Source organism: Pelecanus crispus, chromosome Z (genome assembly GCF_030463565.1).
Source record: "Pelecanus crispus isolate bPelCri1 chromosome Z, bPelCri1.pri, whole genome shotgun sequence".
Taxonomy (NCBI): domain Eukaryota; kingdom Metazoa; phylum Chordata; class Aves; order Pelecaniformes; family Pelecanidae; genus Pelecanus; species Pelecanus crispus.
The window spans coordinates 41120074-41140051 of record NC_134676.1 but is presented as its reverse complement, the minus strand read 5'-3'; the positions used below and the strand labels follow the sequence as shown (position 1 = coordinate 41140051).

Below are 19978 nucleotides of genomic sequence, written 5' to 3'. Positions count from 1 at the left end.
GCAGGCTGAGACGTGCTCGGCACATAGTACAAAGCATAGCTTGTAACACGTTACAGGCATACTTCACCACATCACACCATGTGCATCTGCATAAACAAATGAAAGCAGCAATAAACAAAGTAAACAGACAACATAATGCAAGGGAATACTATAGAAGAGAAATTTCATATTCTTCAGCTGAAGGAAGGCAGCCCTGTGATGCGCTCTGCCAGGACAAGCAGCTGTGCTGCAAGAGCTATTACAGTGCTTATCCCTGTGTGCTTGACCCTGGTGGAAACATGATTGAGCAAAGGGATAGAGCTAGTAATGAAAGAGATGAGCACTGTGAACAAATAGATGCCTGATGATTTCTACTTTATCTGGTTTTTATCTTTAATAGTCCCTGTGCACTGGGGACAACGGAAACTGATTTAGGATGCCAAAGAATAAAGAAAAGGCTTTTCTGAATTATTTCTGATTCAGAAATTCACAGCAGAGAATCTTGTGTCTCCAAATCTTAACTTACATCCTGCTCAAGTATACCAACTAACAGAAATCACAGAGATGGCTTTTTGAAAGAGCTGTTGCAAGAAAAACCAGGGATACTGGAGAAGGACCTGGCAGCCTTTGTGTCAGCAGATAAAAAGTTGTCCAAATTGTGTAATGAACAGCGTGAAAAGGAGAACCCAGTGGCCTGAACAACAGCTCACTGGGACTGATGGGTTGGCTGGAACAAAAAGAAAGAAAACTTGAAAATTGTATAAAAAACCGTGAGGTCATTGTGAAAGAAAACAAACCCACATGCTTGTGTTTGGAACAAACAAGATCTGGTGTAATTGGTGCATGATGTAAGGATCTTGGGACTTCAAGAGGGAGAGCAAGGAGAGGACCTGGCTGTTGCCAAAAAGCTCTTACAAGTTCAGGCGTCCCCAGAGCAGTGGAGCAACTCCTCTAAATCAGAAACAGAAGACGGCAGCACAAGCTGGACCTTTGCCAGACTTCCACAGGCACGCTGACGGATCAAGGCTGGAAGGCATTGCCAATGTGGTAGTAGCTGCGACCAGATGCTGCAGTCACAGAGTGTTTCAGGGCTAATTGTATTACTTTTATGTTTTTTGACAGGCTTGCTAACAGCTGTATTTCTGAACTTTTCTGGGGGGGCAAAGGACAGGGCAGGAGGTGGGGCTGGTGGTTAATCCAAGCCCTCTGCTGGGAAAGGACCCTTTGAAGATTCATCCCCCCGGGGTTGGGAAACATGAGCGCTCTGGCCCGCTCTGACGGCTGCAGCAAACAAAGGGTCAAATAATAAATCTCAGTCCCCAGAGGGAGACTTAGTTTGTAAGGCAAGGTGAGCTGTAGAGAAGGCTGCTGGTGGAGCTCCTGTTGTCAGGGCTGCCTGTCCGGAGGGAGGAAGGTGCGTGACTGCCTGGGTGAACTGCCTGTGTGTTCATCGCCGGAGGCTGTGCTTTTCTACAAAATGCTTTTGTTTTCAATAAATACTACTCAGCTTTGTGCAAGTTGCCTGGAAACCCCGTTGTTCCTCCTAAGGAAGCTGAGTAGCACAGAGACAGATTTAGCAGGGTCCTCAGGTGCCCTCCCTGCCCTCGCAGCCAGGCGGGTTCGGGTTCGGGCAGCTGGCAGCAGCCCAGCAGGAGCACCAGCTTTTGCTGCAGAATGGTGACAGCTTTAGGCTTGAGGTGCCCCTGTAGACACAAGAGGAGGAAAAGCCTTGACAGTAGTAGTGTCATGTCAAGTCGCTGCAGACAACAAAACACAGACCACCTCCTGCTTCTCCATCCCTCAGCTATTTTCACAGAGCTGCTTTTAAGAAACCACAGAGGAGACAAGGAGGTTTAAAGACCAAAAAGGTTTTCTCCTATGATGTCAGTGCTAATTGGTCCCAGCGTATACCGTGCAGTTCTTCTGGTGTGAATCTAACAGCTTACCAGGAATAAGGTCACCTGCAGCTTGATGGGAATGAAAATACCAGTTATGCCCTGTGGGGTCAAGTAGCTTTAATCGTGGCACCACCCTGGATGTTTTGGGACTGAGCCTCTACCTTCATTAATGTGGGCCAGGCTTTGCCACTCCACCCTGTGTGTGTCGTGCGTGCATCTGTCCGATGGTTGAAGAATATGAAGAATATGAAATTCCTCTTCTGTAGTATTCCCTTGCATTATTTGCAAGTCTCCTCCAAGGGGAAGTGGTTAAACACCAACTCTCGCAAGGGTGGACCGCTGTCGCCGCACTTCCCTGTCTGCCAGATCAGGCTGGGGAGGGGGGCGTGGGGCAGACCCCCTCAGGGGCCTGGGTTGGTGGACAGACCTCCCTGCCAGAGCTGCACCACGGCGTCTGGCATGGGGACCTGGGGTGAGGGCTCCATGCCTTCTAGCCCGATGCTGCCGAGCGTTTAGGGCTGCATGGACCAAAACTTGCTGCAAAGACCAGCTCTGATAACAGCCCTCTGCGTGTAGGTTGAAAGATATTAAAGTATTCCAAGCTGCATTAATTTGACTTCTCATTAAAAATTGCCACTATAGTTGCAGTTTAAGCTGATTCTGAAACATTCGTGCATGCTTTTGTGTGTTTGATCGGTTTTTGGGATTTCTTTTACTTTCACTTTCTTCATGGAACTGGAAGGCAAAACCTTTCCTTCCAACTGAGAAGTCACTTGCTCATGCCATTTTTTGCTTTCCTAAGATACTGCCTAAAAAAATTTGAAAAATGTTGGCAGTAGAATATTTAAAAAAAAACCCTAAAGCCATGGCCCAAAATCCAGACACATTGAGATTCCAGAGAAGGTATCAGTAGGTCAATTTTTGTCCTAAGAAACCCTGGTAATATTCTTTCCTGTTTCTGTGTGGGAAGTACAGAGAAAACCCAAATGTGACTGGCAACTTTAAGACATTTCTTCAAATTTTCTGTATATATGAGTGCCTAATCAAATGTAAATACCCAAACTTTTTCTGCTTCATTTTTCCTTAATACTGTTTCTCTTGGAGCTCACTGCTTACATGCAGTTTTTCTTCTAAAGCTGCACTGTTGCTGAACTAAGCAAACAGCTGTGTCAGATATAAACCCCACGAAGGGTCTAACATGTCTGTGGTTACCCTTCCAAATTTTTACAGAGGAAATATATAATTGAAAAGCTAACTGGTAATTTTAGTTATCCCAGTTGGTTTTTTTCATCTTGTCAGTGGAATTTGGTTTAGTTTATTAGCCAGTGTCTGGCATTTTGTCTTGTTTGTGTTATTTACAGAGAAGGCAATCAGTGTATTTTCTGTACTGTTTCTGGGAAAAAGTAATATTGCTGGTCTCAACCCCCTTTCCCCAAGCCATTGATATAGTCCTGCTGACTGATGTATTGATGCCTATTTGGTAAGTAAATAAAAAAAAAAAATTAAATATGGATTTGGAAAATTTGGGTGTGTGACTCATAGAGTTAATGTATCACCAACTGTAATTGAGAGCGACTCTGTACAGAACTGCTTATTAGAGCAGCAAGATGAGAGACATGCATACAGAAAGATTTTAAAGGTCTCATTTTGTGAGACTTACAGCCGCAGTGCATAGTTGCATTGAGGAGGGATGGGTTTGAAACACTGGGTCCTAATACCTCCTTGGGCTTGAGTAGTAAGTGAGTGGTGAGGGAAATACATCTGGGAGTCCCTTTTCTCCCATCCCTTCTCCTGGCTGTAGGTGTTTGCCTTTACCAGGGAACTGCTAGCTGCTAGCAATCAAAGGTAGGTAGGTAGTGGTCCCTGGCTTTTGTTGTCTGTGAAGAAGCTTGTATGGTGTCTTCACCATCATGGCAAAACCTCATGTCATTCCCTAAAAATGGAAAGGAAGTGCAGTTTTCCTGTATTTGCACAGCCCCTTATACTGCTTAGGGCTGCATCTGCCCCCTAAGCAAATAATTACCAGAAATTATATGCTTGTGTTTGTGTGTCATCAGGCTTTTCCTAGCATTTTGTGACTACCTCTCTTTTGCTTTCCTGTGATTTTGAAGTATAGACCTCTCCTGATAACCCCTGAATGACTGCTATAAATTAAGTGCTGTGGGCATTTGGAGGAGGAGGATTTTGAGGAAAAAAAATTGTGTGGCATGCTGCAAAATGAAGCTGCGTGTTACATTTTTAATGAGAGATTGCGGGCTACAGCACTGTGCATTCATCAAATTCTCCATAGACTGCTAAATATCCTTCCGTTACTCCCACAAACAAGTGTGGAAAGTTGTCTGCTTCTTTACTCCAAGGAACTCTCTCTTCACATTGATTTGCTCTCACAATTGCTCTGTGTCAGTCCTTGAGGTCTACATTGTGAGACCTTCCTTTCTGCACATGTCGTTGCTATTACTGAAATACAGTTTAGTATAAACGCCATTTAGTCAATGCCAGCATTCATTGGAAGCAGTTTAACATTAGCATTTTCTGTGCTTGATACTGCAAAGTGCCAAGCTCCCTGATCCTGATAGCAAAGCATTTAAACTTATACATAAAGCTCTCTGTCAGTGCTCCCATTGATTTCAGTGGAGCCAATCACGCATTTAAACTTCCAGAAGATGCTAAAAAGATTAGCAGGTTGGGGGTGAGAGCACTCTGTTTCTGTAGACTTAATGAATAGGTCAAATTAATCTTTTAAAAAAGCACAACCAAAAAAAACCCCACCCACGATTAAAAAGAGAGTTCATGATCTTTGCTTTCATATCAGTGAGGAATCAGACCAAGTGAGAGCAAGTGTACAGCAAACAGAGAATGCAGAGTCAAGTTTATAGTAACATAATCATCCCAACTGGAAACTCTAAGAAGTTTTCTTTCTCTCTTAAATCACTATTTTTGTAGAAGAACCTTAGCCTACTTATAATTAAGTCTTAAAGCCAGGCAGCCATTTAAGCCTCATAGCTGGTAGTTTGAGGGCTTCATGTGAACGTGTTTTCCTATGTCGACACTAATTTATTTCTGCAAAAAAAGATGAATATTATAAGAAGGCTCTGGTTCCTGTGGGGTTTCTCATGAAGTGCAGACAAAAATAGGGCTGAAATCTAAACTGAAATTGCGAGGCATGGATTCTGAATTGTAGGTTTCTTTGTAAGCAAAATGATCCAGATTCAGACCAGCCTAAAAACACAGATTCTTCATCTGAACTGGATATTGCCACTTTTATCAGTTAAAAACAAATGTGTGAGAAGCATTTGACTTCCAGTAGAGCCTTGGTGATTTCCCTCTATCCTCCAAGCATGTGAAAAAACATGCATACCTTGGAGCTAGCACATGCCAGCAAATAAACGCTGCGCATGCTAACTCTTGTAAACTAACTGGGTATCTGTATGCAAGTGGATGTTTTATGCATGCACATGTTACATAGTGGCAGATTAAGTATTTGGCAGGCACGTTAGGTGCTTATTTTAAAATATTTATTCCTGTGTTTATTTTTCTTTCATATGCTGCTGCAGTAACAAGTTACTTGTACTTAACCAGTGATTTCATATATTCCTCCAAGAGACTAAAACCAGACAGAGTAGATACAAAGAGAAATTATGGTAAGAGGCAAAAAAAAATTCCATTCCCTAAAAAGGGAAAGAAAATGCAGCTTTTCTGTATTTACACAGCCCCTTATACTGCTTAGGGCTGCAGCTACCCCCAAAGTAAGTAGGAAGCATTTATCTGTTACACAAAAATGTACAGTACAAATGGGTTGCTGTGCACAGTGTCTGCAGGTGAGAGGGGGAGCAGATGCAGGGGGATGCTGTAACACACTGACCAAGGAATCAGGTGTTGTCAGAGCTGCTGCCCACTCCTGTCATCTTCCCGGGGGTGTATGGGAGAGGACTTTGAGAACCCTGTAGACCAGATCTGTACCTGCTGTTTGCCTTGGGGGGAGTGGGTGGTGACTGTCCATGCGGATTATTTTTTTCACATAGGGGGAGAATACTTTTGAAAAGGCAATAGGAGAACCCCTAGGAAGCAACCCCAGGGTGGCTTGCTAGATTTGGAGGGTTCAGGCAGGACTTGGGAGGGGAGGGTATGCCTCAAAGGCAAGCAATGTATTTAACATCAGTCTGACTACTGATGTGTCCAAGTTAAGCAAGTGGTTACATATGTGCAGAAACTGAGACAAGATCTGTGGTCAAGTGAAATGAGATTAAAGAAGAAGAAATATACGCTCTGGGGAGTCTAAAGAGGATAGGTGTGATGTGCTGCTGGCTGAAGGACTGACTCTACACAGTCCCTGACAGCTCTTACGACTCTTGCTTGCAGCCTGGCTGCTGAGAATTAGTATCAGGAATGGGATTTGTCTGATATACATTGCCACTAGATTAGGAGGATCATTTTCCAGATCCCCTATGGGATAATGTTTCAGACATGGATGTCCTAGCTTTTTTTTTTTTTTTTTTTTTTTAATTTTCTTTCTCTGTTTGACTTGTTTCTGGCATTGCATTCCAGGTTTCTATGACTCCTGTATCCCGTGTTAGTCTCCTGATCTTGGTTTTGATGTATTAGTAAAATCTCCAGGACCAGGCTTCTGTTTCACTGTGATTTATTTTACTGTTGCCTCCTTTTTCTACATGTTGTTTCTTTGGCAATTTTTTGGCCCCTTCATGCATTTTGAGCTTGTCATCGCATCCTTTCTTTGTTTTTTTTATAGAGGAGGTTATGTTTTAGGCCCTGCTCCTAAAATATCCATCCAGAGAGTAATTTTGAAATAATCCCATTGAGACTGCTGATATGTTTAGATGTAGCTTTACATTTAGCAATTTTTTGGGTCAGCAGATTCATATATGTTAGTTTTACTACTTTGGAGTGTCTTTCTAGTTTTCTTCTTTGAAACCAGAAATGCTTTAGAAGTTTTTGGCTGCAATGTCTTTTTTATGTATTGTTTTAAAACCTAAATTATAAAAATTAAGTTAAAAAGTTTTGATCTGTAAAACAACTAAATATTCCTGCAGCATATTCCTCCCTGTGTAAATTATCTCGTCAGTCAAATTGTCGGTCTGCAGCTATCAGTTCTGGAAGGCAATACTTACCTAATAATCTGTTTTACAACATCTTTCTCTGAAGATTTCTGATAATTTTAAAATTGTGATTAAAAATACTGTAAGACACATGAAGTGACGTTTGTGTGGGTACTGTGGGATATCAAAAGGTTAAATGACTTGCTTAATGAATGAGTGGTGGTCTCAATCTCCTGACCAAGCCCCAGAACAACCCTTCCTTTATGAAGAAGTACTTTTGTCCAGGGATGCAAAAGCCAAGCCTCTGACATTTATTATTCCGATGTGTGCCTATTCCCAGGACACTACATTTCCGTGGATACATCTTATGAGGGTGAGAAAGCAGTGCTGTCCAGCCCTGAACTGTACTCTGAGGAGTGGAGCTGTATCAGACTGATTTATCAGATAGCAACGACTTCAGAGACTTCACCTGATCCCGCCAGGCTCAACCTGTACCTGAGGCAGGAAGGAGAGAGCTTTGATCGTTTGCTGTGGTCAGCCAAGGAGCCTTCAGATAGCTGGCTCATAGCTAGCTTAGACTTAATGAACAGCACAAAGAAATACAAGGTAAGCCCGATTTTAGAAGATGCCACTGGCTTTCTGGTGCACGTGTACAGATTGCTTTTCAAACATTTCTGCTCTGGGTCCTATTCTCGGCTTTAACCTCTAGGGCAGGCAGCCTGTGAGTCAGTCGACCCCTCTGTCCTTAAAATCGGTGAGCAGAGCTGGCTGGAGCCAGGCAGCCGGTGCTCTTCCCAGCAAATGCGTGGTGCAGCTCGCGGGATACAGGACCTCCCAGGTCTTGGGTCCGCAGCTGCGTTCACTTGCTCCTGTCCTCTGTGCCCTTCTGGGGGGAGTCAGAAGCTAGAGGAGAGTATTTCTACCCAAAACGCATCACATCGCATCTCTCACAATAACGCCCTTATGTGAAGTGTGGGATTTTTTGGCCTTGACTCATTATCCTTTAGTGTGCCTTCTGTCCTTGAGGAAGCGCGTTGACTCTGTCTTTAATGCATTCTGCCATGCTCTTCCATCAAAAGCATCTCTCCTGACTGTACGGATGATAAGCCCCTCACATATATTTGTTATCCTGTTTATCCTGTTTAAATGTCCAGGGTGATAATGGAAACGCTGAAACCCTAAAATTTACAGTTTGGTTTATATTGTGCAGATTGTACTGGAAGGTGAAATGGGACAAGATAAATCCGCCAGTATAGCAGTTTTTGAAATTAAAATAACTCCTGGATATTGTATTGGTAAGTACTGTCTGCTCTGCTCCCATATTCTCTGCATAGAAAAAAATGCCTTGTTGGCAGTCTTAAAACTGAACTAAAGGTCTGGGTTTAGAAAAAAGACAATGGCTTTTTCCTTATTGAAAAGTAAGCTGCCATATTTGATACAGATTTTTTTTTAAGCTAAGGTTGCACACACTAATAGTGTTTTTATTCACCCATCTCTGTGATATATATAGACATTTCACATACAATAATTCATTATAAAGCTATTTATTGTTCAAGCAGGAACAAGTGTTATATATTCACAAAACTAGACTGCTGCAAATATTAGACATAACAGCTGCAACTGCATTATTTCTGCTGTCTGCCTGCTCATGGTTCCTTACAGTGGCATCTTGCAGGCTGCAGTCAAAATTGTGTTGATATTTACACTTACTGCTATTTCCTCGTGACATTTGCCAAAAACCGCTAATGAAGTTCAAAAATTTCAGTGGCTAGGAGGCTGGGAGACCTTTGCATTTCTGGGGAGCTCTGGTGGAGTCCAACCGAATTGTCATAATTCTTTGGCTCTGTGAAGGAAACAAAGCAGCCTCATTACTGCTATGAAATACCAGTCCTGCTTTGCTTCTAGCCATCCCTGATTTACAAGTGGAAGTTCTGCTCTGACTATTGAACACTATGAAGTGGTATATTTTAAATCTATTTTGTTTGGTTCTAAATTACAGCAGTCCTATATTGCCAAATAACGAAAAGATAGATCAGACCGAACAGGGTGGAAATGAGAATTTTATCAAAAATGGATCAAAAATTGTAGATAAGTTTGCTTCCATTTATTATAAGCTGTTAAGTGCTGTGTCCAGTTTTATAACTGTAGGTGTTATCTGCACTGCCATATATAAAATGAGGTCAGTGCTTAGCAATAGCCTCTCTTCCAGTTTCTGTAATGAAAATGAGTGCACTGAACTGGTGATGTCTGCAATTGCAGAATGTGACTTTGAAGAAAATCATCTTTGTGGCTTCGTGAACCGCTGGAACCCCAATGTCAACTGGTTTGTTGGTGGAGGCAACATTCGCAATTCTCAGTCTATTCTGCCCAAAGACCACACACTTAACAGTGAACTGGGTAAGTAACAAATGTAAAACAGACGTATAGTGGAAAATTTCAGTCTGTGATCCACATATGACTCTTATACTGCAAATTATAACGTGAGTTCTTTCTTTTCTCCTGGCATTGGGTGGGGCAAGAATGACTTATGTGAAAAAAGGGATTAGAAAAAGATGGGGGGAATTTGCAAAAGTTCACACAAAGTTTCCTGTAAGCTTTATAATAAGGTTGTTGTGCCCTTTGCTAGGCTTCAGAATTACTCAAAATAAGGGTAAAATTTTGGATGGAGAGGGGGAAAATTCATCTGTCTGTGGATTCTAGAAGTATGGGCCACAGTAAGTTTTAAAATCTTGTACCGCTGCTCTGTGTATCTGGCAGGGGTTTTCTTTCCAGTGGCTATTGGGAAAGCTGAGTAGGAAAGCTAAGGGATTGAAACATGTTTGGAGAATCTCAGGTTAAACTGCACAGTTTAGGAGTTTTGTTTCTGTCGGTCAAATGTGGTGCTGTTAATACAGTCCATCGGAGGCAGAATGCTGTAAAGACTTAAAGGACTTTCAGCACTTGCCCTGGATGAAATACTGGTCCTGACCACCTTGTTGAGTGTAGAATGTTTTACATAGTCATAGAGAAGGGCAGGGGGATATCTTAGCCTTTGATGTTGCATTTATCAAAAATGGATCAAAAATTGTAGATAAGTTTGCTTCCATTTATTATAAGCTGTTAAGTGCTGTGTCCAGTTTTATAACTGTAGGTGTTATCTGCACTGCCATATATAAAACGAGGTCAGTGCTTAGCAATAGCCTCTCTTCCAGTTTCTGTAATGAAAATGCACTAGTTGCATGAAGTACCGCAGCAGGGGACAGTCAGGGGATCTGGGTGCTGCAGCACACGGCGCGTCTCAGGGAGCGTGACACTTGTGACAGTGCAAGGAATCACATCATGAAAAGCAGGGCTGATCCTCTTTCCTTAACTCATGCCGCTGTGCCTTTTTATTTATTTCACAATCGTGTGAGTTGAGTACAGAGTGTCAGTCTGGCTCTGCATCGCCCCACAGCACCTAAATACTGGTAAAATTTTCATGGACGTTTAACTCACCACAACTTCAACAGCAGACAGAGGCTCTACCTACTAAATAAAGTACTGCATGTGATAGGAAACGCCGCCAACTGGGAGGGATCTGTTTTCTTGTAGCGGCAGTGTTTCTTATTCACACCAACCCCTCACTGCTGACCATCGACTGAGAAGACCCCAAGAAGCCAAAAGTCACAGAAGAGCCTTCCTTTTGCAAGAACTGTGCTGTACGTACATCAGCCAGGGAGCCCATAATTAAGCTATAAAATGTGGTAAAACTGCATTTTGAGCTAAAATGAAGCCCAGAACTTCTCAGGCAAGTAGTGCTCTAGTGTTACCAGTCCCTTGGCAGTGGGCAGGCTGTAGGAGACCCACAGCCACGCAAGCCCTCCTTGCACTGGAGTGAAGTGAGAAGTGACATCTCCAGGTTTGAGCACATTATTAGCTAATTAACATAAGTGGTGTAGATACAAACCTAATGGCACAGTCTGCAGTGTCCGTGCTGAAGCACCCTCTCAGTTTGACACTTCATTCTGCTCTAAGTTTTCTACTTGTGAAGAACCATTTTTCTGTTCATCAGCTGATACTGTTTGATGCTGTGTTTCTGGGAGTATGGAAGAAGAAAAACTACAGATGCACAGCATATCTATGCACATGGGTGTGTCCTGTAAATTGAGATAGCTCTCCCAAAATCAAAGTCTGAGAACCCGTACTCTTTGAAAATCCTGCAGGTCATACTGGCTGTTGGTGGGGAGGGAGCCTACTCATCTGTAATGCATTTTTCTATTTATTAACATCTCCCAAAAGTCTTTTTAAAAGGATTTTACAAAAAACCCAGTCTATTCAGTAAGGATAAAACATTTAGAAAACAAATCCTAGATAGACCAAGCAGAATTACACAAGCAGTGAAATGTGCAGAATAAAGGTTATTTGCCAAGTAAATGAACTGCTTGTAGTCTCATTCATTTACTTGGATTGCCTTGGAAGTTGCACTTGGAAAAAGACTACTATACTGAGCTGTTGGGAGGCAGGGAATTTAGTTGTAACACATTTTTCCATTTATGAATGGCTCCCAAAATTCAGAGAGTTTATTACTTTCTTTAATATGAAGGTCTCGAATAAAGACTTAAGAAAGAGCTGAGACTGACTGTTTTGGCAGTGTATCTTAGCCAAACAACTTTGGGTTGTACATAGGAGGAAAGGAGTCTTAGAATTACTAAAATTTCCTAGGAGTCAACTAACATTGTCCAGGTCATAGAGATACATGTCTAGTCCCTGCCCATCTCCTGATACTTCTTGTAAGTGGTGTCCTTTAAAGGGTGTCCTTATACCAAGTGTCTTTTATACTTTTAGGTCACTACATGTATGTGGACTCTGTTTACGTCAAACATTTTCAGGAAGTGGCCCAGCTAATCTCACCAAAGACCACAGCCCCAATGACTGGCTGCTTATCTTTTTATTATCAACTTAAGAAGGAGAGTAGCATTGTTTTTACTGTGTACTTGAGAGACACGAGTGGCTTTTATGAAGAGATCTGGAAAACAGACAGTGCACTGAGTGCAGACTGGGCTCTAGCAGAAGTTGACTTCGATGCGCCGTACCCCATGGAGGTAAAGCAATCATTCCTGTACAGTACAGTTAACAACTTCCAGGTTGCATCAGACATCAGTGCCAACTCAGGCCAAGTTGGGAACATGGCAGTGGCTGCACAGTGTCTGAAAGATGGTTATAAGGACGCTGGCTATCTGTCGTTTCCTTTGTCCACTGCATAAGGGTCAAGGAGGAATCACTTCCCATACTCGTGCTTGATTTTCAGCAAAGATGAAGTCAAGGGTGAAGTGCTTGAACAGAATACCTTGAACAGAATACCAGGAGGTTGTAGAGTCCTACTAATGTGAGGTCTTCCAGTTCCTACTAAATAATGTCAATGTTCCCTTAGTCCTGTATTTCTCTGACTTGATGATCCATTTTTGGGAATGCTGAGTATCATAAAATAATGCATGCCTCCCACAGCAGAATAAAAATTAAAAAAAAAAAATTTGAGCTCTATTCTCTACCTTATACAATCCTGCCATTCAGTCTTTCCATGTTTTCACAAAATAGAGTCCAAACTTGGGTCCTAATAGTACAGCAGTCCTTAGATGTGAAAGCCAGCTCTGGTTACTATAACAGTTACTATAATTAATTTCAAGAGTATCAGAAAGAAATGGAATTTTTTTATTCCCTAGTGCTTACTGAAAAAAACCCCAAACCTTAGAAGATTGGAATAAACACTTATATATATATAAACACACACATATATATGTATTAAAAAATATATACACACACATACACATATATCTGTATAAAAATGTGTGTGTATGTATATATATGGTATATATACATACATATAGACATTATGTCTTTATGTAAAATATATATTCTATCTAATACATATATAAATATCTTAGAAGATTGGGATAAACACTGTATATGTATTATATACACATACATACTTACATGTATATAAATATATATAATATCTATTTTATACACATATATGTAACTTTTTTTTATGTATCTACATATACTCTGTCCCTACATATATACACTTCTAATACTAGGATTACAAATAAATCAGCTTTCATTCTACTTGCTTTATCTCCACATAAGGTATTTGTTAATTCACAGTAAGCCCGCAGATTTTCAGAAATTATTAGGGGTAAAGGTAATTTTCATCAGATGTTACATAGTCCTTTTATACTCTGTGAAGTCAGTGACCAAGTCATCCATTTCAATTGTCAGACTTCAAATGGTATGGGAAAGGACATTAGATCTGATAAGGTCTCATAATACTGAATGGTAAGTGAAGTACTCATTCAATAAATAAAAAACAATCTACAAGGGGAAAAACAGTCCTAGCACTATAGATGTAAATTAATTAATGATCACTTAGAGTGTGGCATTACTGTGGTTAGTTCTGTGAAAATATCCTCTCAGTTCTTAGTGGCATTCATAAAACCATCCAGAATGTTGGACACTATCTATACTGGAACAAATAGCAAAACAGAGGATGTCATACCATTTGATGAATGCGCAGGGTACCCCTGTGTTCAGCAGAGTGTGCAACTCCAACCCTCTCAGTTAAAAAAGAATATCCTAGAACTACAAGAGGGAGATGGGTATAATCAAAAGGATGGAGAAGTTATGTTAATGAAATAACAGTTTTCAGCCTGTAAAAAAATGACTGACGTAGAATATGGTAGAGGTTCATAAAAATAACAAATCACACAGAAAAGATTAACTGTTCCCTTCTCATAATTAACAGATAACAGCTTTAAAATAAACCAAAGGGAGGATTTTTTTCCTACCTCACATAATTGTAGGACTCACTTCCACAGCATACTATGGATACCATTACTCTGATCAGTTCAAAAACAGATTAGACAAATTAATGGGAAAGAAAGAATCCATCAGGAATGCAATGTGAGCAAAGAAGAACTGAAAACTAGTTGTCTTCAGTTCTTTCTGTAGGTGACCTCGTTTGGAAACAACACACTGGACTAGATGGGCCTTTATTCTGCTCCAGGAATTTTTATGTAATCCAACGTAGTCATTATTTTAGAGATCACTTTATAGAAATAAGATTAAACCTTGCATATAATTTCTTCAGTTGCTTCAAGAGGGTCTTCCTCTCTGTTTCATCCGGCTAAAGGAGATCACTCAGGATTCTGTCCCAGCTCTCCCAGTTTGGCTACCATCCCTAGGCAAGACATCACAGGCATTGCTTTCACTGAACAGGATCTCACTCTGGAAGCATTTGTCCTTATATCCTTGTTTTGTCCCTGGGGTTGCCTTGTGATTCATGCCTTTTCTCAAAGTTTTCCTGTAACTCAGAGCTTTGATACTTAAGAGAAATTCTAAGACACTTCCTCAAGAGTTATGGACTGTCCTCCACTTACTTGAGGATATGATGTCCCTTGGGAATGGCAAAGTACAAACATTGTTTGATTTTTGTGGTAAACAAAACACAGTGATAGCTTTTCTAGTTCTTAACTAAATACTTTAAAGGAAATCTTTCCTGCCAGCTGATGGCAAGGCATGGGTTTCAGTGTCTGAGGATGTTTAGAGAAAACAGTAAAACTTAATATTGTAACAACAGAGTAATCCACACGGTTTGTTATTAGCTCTTGATCCAGATAGATTCTAGATACAGTAATAATTAGGCAGCTTTGGAGTTATAGTCAATACAGAATGACAACACTGAATACTGGCTTTGCATGGTATCATGACAGTAGCCTTCCTGCATCTTTAAAACTGATGCTTCATAAAGCAGCAGAAGAGCTATATTCCCCTTGATTTTTCCTTGAGCTTGAGTGGGCAAAGATCTGGTGCCGGGGTCAGGCTCTGATTTATATCCCTAGTAAGTGATACAATTTAATTTGTCCCAACACCTGTCTGAGATGCCCTGGAGTCTGTCTAGGACATCTGATCAGAATTTTGTGATATCAAGATGTGTACCAAAATTATTGTTGTGTATATGGCAGATGAACAACAAACGATTATCATTTCCAGGTAATATTTGAAGTGGCTTTCAATAGCGCCAAGGGAGGTTACGTTGCCCTTGATGACATTTCTTTCTCTCCAGTTTACTGCAGCAATCAGACAGGTATGAGTACTTACTGCTATTTACATTCCTTGTTTCCCCCTTTTGCTTTGCCCCTCTGAACCATCTGTCAGTGCTTGCAGTCTTTGGTAATGATGTGCAGATGCTGCCTTCTCAACTGACCAGTGCCATTGGGCTCCTCTTCCTCCTGGTGACAAAATAGCACATAAACACTAATGCAATTCATTTGATCCAGCACCCAGTCCTTAATGCTTCCTCTCCAAAGCCCTTGCCTCAGGGATCTGCAACTGGAGCACTGGACTGAATGCTGTATTTGCATCACCCCAGCTTTTGAACAAATTACCACTTGCAGGCCTGTTGCAGAAGGAGAATGGGATTTCCCCAGGTGTGACAGTATGAGGAAGAAAATGTCCTGGGATTTTCATTATTGCCAATGTAGGGAATATCTTCTTCCATGCCACATGCCCTGAGGTGTTCTTCAGAGCCAAAACATGAGCTTTACCTTCCCGTCTTCAGTCTTCCAGGAGGTATTATTTATCTTAGAGAGTGACGTGTCTCTCAGGATTTTATTGTGTTTTCACAGCAGCAGGAGTCAGCTGAATCCACATGACCTCTGCTGTAGAGGCACTGGGGATGGAGGACTGTCATTTGTGAATGCAGCTTCATCAGTAGCTGTGTACTGGTTGCTTGGGTTTTACTGTAGAACTAAGCAATAGTAAAAAGTAGATTAGTGGTTTCCCACTGAGCCCATCCATTCTTTTGGTCACAAGTTTGAATTTTTGGCTAATGTTTTGAAGTGATCAAGGAAAAAGAATTTTTTGCCCTTTTTCATCTGCTTGGAGTCTCTGCTAGCTTTACCTGCACTGCTCAAGTACCAATAGGAGATAGATTCCAGGTATGTTATTAATCCACGACTCTTGGCTGAGTAAATCTAGTCGTTTCATTAACTCCTCAATGTGTGTTCTGTTTTTGCTTTGTTTTGCAACAAAAATCCTGAGTTGCGTTTGCAGTATGCCATGGATTGGAACTGTGTGCTCATCTGTGTTTTCCATTTTAATTTTCAGATGGCTTATGTGTGTTGAGGTATGGGATAAATTTTATAGCATTGTCTGCCCCAGCCCTGATTTAGTCACATTGTCTTGTCCCAAGTTCAGATCTAATCTGACCAGTAAATTTGATAGGTTCAGCTAGAGCTTTGCCTACTAACTTGATTTTGAAGTTTTGGGGTTTTTTTTCTGTTTGAGAAATGAATGCCAATCATCTGCTTTATATTTTGTTGAACTACAACAAAGCCGGTTCATCCTTTAGACTTATCTCCTATTTTCATCTTCAATTGTTTTGAGTAGAGATGTTAAAAAGCAAGAGATTTTCATTCTCCTTGTAGTCAGTCATAGAAGTGTATATAACAGCATTAAGTTTTTTCCTTATTTTTCTGGAAGTTTTGGTCAACAAAGATCTCAATGTTAGCCAAACGGAGGGAAAAGGTACGAGAGTATTAAACTTGTTCACCCGAGGATGAATCTTTAATGCTACATGGACCTGGTAGTGCTTCAACTGCATTTTCTTTAGCTAGGAAAGCAGCAGGGGGAGGCCAGGGCTGCCTCCTTTTAATCTGTAGGCAGAGAAAGACACACGGGCAGTGCTTAGAACTGGCTTATTTGAGGCTGAAAAGACCACAGGCATCTCTCCAGCACCAAAATTTTGCTTCTCTTGAAGCTGATTGCCTGTGTCCCTGCCCTTGCTGGGAAGCCCCTCTTAGCCTCTGTGCAGAAGGGTTGTGCATGCTGCTGTAGAGTGCTGCTCACAGGGTCCTGACTCCTGACATACCCAAAAATTGCATGATGGCTTTGGGTTGTGCCCTTCCTTCCCCCAGCATCTGGTACAAGTGGCTGATGAGGCTTTTAAAGAAGCAGAAATGTTTTACTTAAAACCACCCACTCATCAAGTGGATTTTTTCAGATTAAAGCAAATCCTGACCCATGAATTCCACATTGCAGGTTAAGAGGGAGCCATCAGCAGGGCTCAGGAGCTTAGCTCAGCTTTTAATCAACTTCAGTGTAAAAGGTGCAGCTTGCTTTGCTGCAGCACTAAAAGGAGTGAGGCGTAGCTCCAGAGGTCAGTAGCCATTAGGTGGTACATGAGCTAAAAGCTATTTGACTTACATACTTATGGCATGCATATGCACACACATTATACATAACTACAAAAGGGGTTTTAAAAAAGTGCTCTTTAAAAGAATATTAAATGTTGATGTTAGAATGTTATCTCCTTGGAAACTGAAATGAAAATATGACACCCATGAGTGTGCACACACACTCATTTTGTCCAAATATCTTTTGAATGAAGGAGGAGGAGGATGAAAACAAATGGTCTGAATGTCTCTGTGCATTATGTCCTGAAGGAGGACTCTTCTCTTAATATCTGTAGCTCATTTATATTTTATAGTGACTGTGAAGGAGTTTTCCACCCAGCTCCAGCAAAAACATAACACCCATTTGCGATAAAAAATGAATAGTTTGATATCATTGTGACTTTGCACTACATATGTGTAACATCTTTGCACATGCCCATCTTCTGTAATGCAAAGAAAGATGAAACAGAGTATGCTTTGGCATCCTTGTGCTTCAAATACCTATGCTTATTATACTGTGCTCTTCCTAACAGAACATATGCATCTATCTTTTAGGAACTCCTTTCAATCCTGCCCAGGCAGGCTGCAATTTTGAGGAAGATCTGTGTAATTTTTACCAGGATCACAAAGACGTCCCAGGATGGAGCAGAGTGAAAGTGAAGCGTAATGTGTATAGAGCAGGAGATCACACTACCGGGTTTGGTAAATCAAAACTCCTTTTCACTAGACGAGTCAAACTGGATATAAAGGTTAACCTGTTGTATCATTGTTCACTCTGTTAAATAATGTCATTGGCACAATGGTTAGATTGCCACACTGCAGCTCCCTGCCATTAAAAATCAGTGTACACTGCTCTGTCCTAGCTGGGACTCTGGCTGTGCCTCCCCACATGTAAAAGGGGAAGGTCACCTATTAACTACTCACACAGGGCTGTAAATCAGAGTATCTTCACTATACTGATTTGTACTCACTGAAAGGATGATTCCACAAAAATATGCAAGCAAATATAATAGTAGCTTAATGCATTGCTTTTAATATAGAGGGATGGTGGGCTTTTAGCTCTTCCATGCTTAGCATAGTTGGCATTTTTAAGGAAAAACTGTGAAATGTTGTGTAGTGAAACCATACAGTAAAAGGCCTGCTAATAAGTTCTGAAACTCACACATCTCTGTGTATTCATGGTTCTTAATCATATGTGCTAAAGTCTCACCTCTTTATACCTGGTGCAGGGAATAATAGGCCTTGTGCCCCATCCTTCATTCTTTGGTCTTGTAGTGGTTCCCTTGAAACAGCCAGGTTTCCAGAGAGGCCAGCAAGCCAGACAATTTGTCAGTGTAAATTTGAAAAGTGCTTATTTCTGGTAACTTAGCCGTGTGCCAGTTTAGCTTGAGGTGTGCGATAATCTGTTTCCCACCGGTAGAAACTGTTTTTATAACCAAAGTCTGATACCATAACGGAAGCTGCTTTAATAGCAAATCAGCTGTGCTAATTGCATATTAGAAATACTCAATAACTGTGCTGTCTTGCAGGTTATTTCTTGTTGGCGAACACAAAGTTTACATCACAGCCTGGGTATATTGGACGTCTGTATGGCCCGACCCTGCCAGGAAACTTGCAGTTTTGTCTGCGTTTTTATTATGCTTTATATGGGTTTTTCAAAATGAGTGGTACTCTTGCTGTTTATATCTTTGAGGAGAACCATGTCGTTCAAGAGAAAATCTGGTCCGTCTTGGACTCTCCAAAGGGAGTTTGGACTCAAGCTGAAATCTCCTTCAAAAAGCCTATGCCTTGCAAGGTAAGAGCCAGCTCTTCAAATCTGCTGAATTCTGGATGGAGATTTTCCTTGCCTTCTCCTTCCAGGGTTCTTTGTTATTAATCCAGGGATTAATTCTAAGTGAGCTATACCTGCAAAGTGAAATAGAGTTCCCCAGGCAGTACAGTGGGGAGCAGAGTATTTCTTTGCAGCCGGCACCCCAATAAAGGGGCTTCATATCAGGAACAGGGCGGTGTTGCCCTGGTGTCCTCAACTGTAGTCACAGTATTTGTGGAGATTTCACTTGAGGAGCTCTAACGAGAGCCAGTTGTGTCTTGGTTTCTCAGGAGGCTCCATGTTCACTCATTTTTGTTTGGTTGGTTTTTTTGTTTCCTATGTGATTCGCATCACTGTACTCCATTACAGATTTAAATTAATCTGAAAAGTCAGTACTGGGAAGTTTTGGTCAAAATGAGAAGCTGATCCTGCTTTCCTAAACTCAACCACTGGGTTAAAATATGAAACCAGAAGTGAGTGTAGTTTAGAGCAACGGACTTAAAAGTATTTGCAGCATCTGGTTGGAGAGGTCACTTTGTTTTCTCAGCAAGTTAATAAGAGTAACATAATATTTCACATCACCTCCTGAGTAAATCCTCAAGCTGCTGTTCTTCCTCACCTCCATGTTTTTTTACAAAGATTGACTTTTACACAAATTTGCGTAGGTGCTACTTCTGCAGTTACCCTGATTTCTGTAATGGGTTTTCACTATCTGTGAGTCATCTAAGGACAACCAGGTGGATTACTACCTGATGACACTGAGATAAATCCAGCTTTTTTTCACAGTGTGATAGTACTATGAGCATATGAATGAAAGCTTGTCTTGTAACTCAGGTATTTCTAAATTACAGAAAAACATCTTAAGCATCTTCCCCACTACAAAGTAATTTTTGAAATTGCAGTAGTTACTGAGTTTAACTCTTCTTGGAGAAAAAAAAAAGTGTTTTTCTTCGAAGTAAATACACTGTAAAAGAAAAAGTTCACCAAAAAAAAGTTGCCTGTGTTAAAAGGGAAATTTACACTGAAAATTTTGGTCCTAATTGTTGGCTA

General features: G+C 41.0%; 1 protein-coding gene across 1 annotated transcript in view; it reads left to right on the top strand.

Annotated features, from left to right (window-relative positions):
• Positions 1-19978, top strand: part of MAMDC2 (MAM domain containing 2) — a 61316-nt gene that overhangs the window by 24603 nt on the left and 16735 nt on the right. Inside the window, exons 3-9 of the mRNA XM_075726904.1 lie at positions 7272-7537; positions 8142-8226; positions 9191-9328; positions 11735-11991; positions 14936-15029; positions 17674-17820; positions 18648-18913. Of these exons, the coding sequence (XP_075583019.1) occupies positions 7272-7537; positions 8142-8226; positions 9191-9328; positions 11735-11991; positions 14936-15029; positions 17674-17820; positions 18648-18913 (1253 nt within the window). The remainder of the gene's footprint in view (positions 1-7271; positions 7538-8141; positions 8227-9190; positions 9329-11734; positions 11992-14935; positions 15030-17673; positions 17821-18647; positions 18914-19978) is intronic.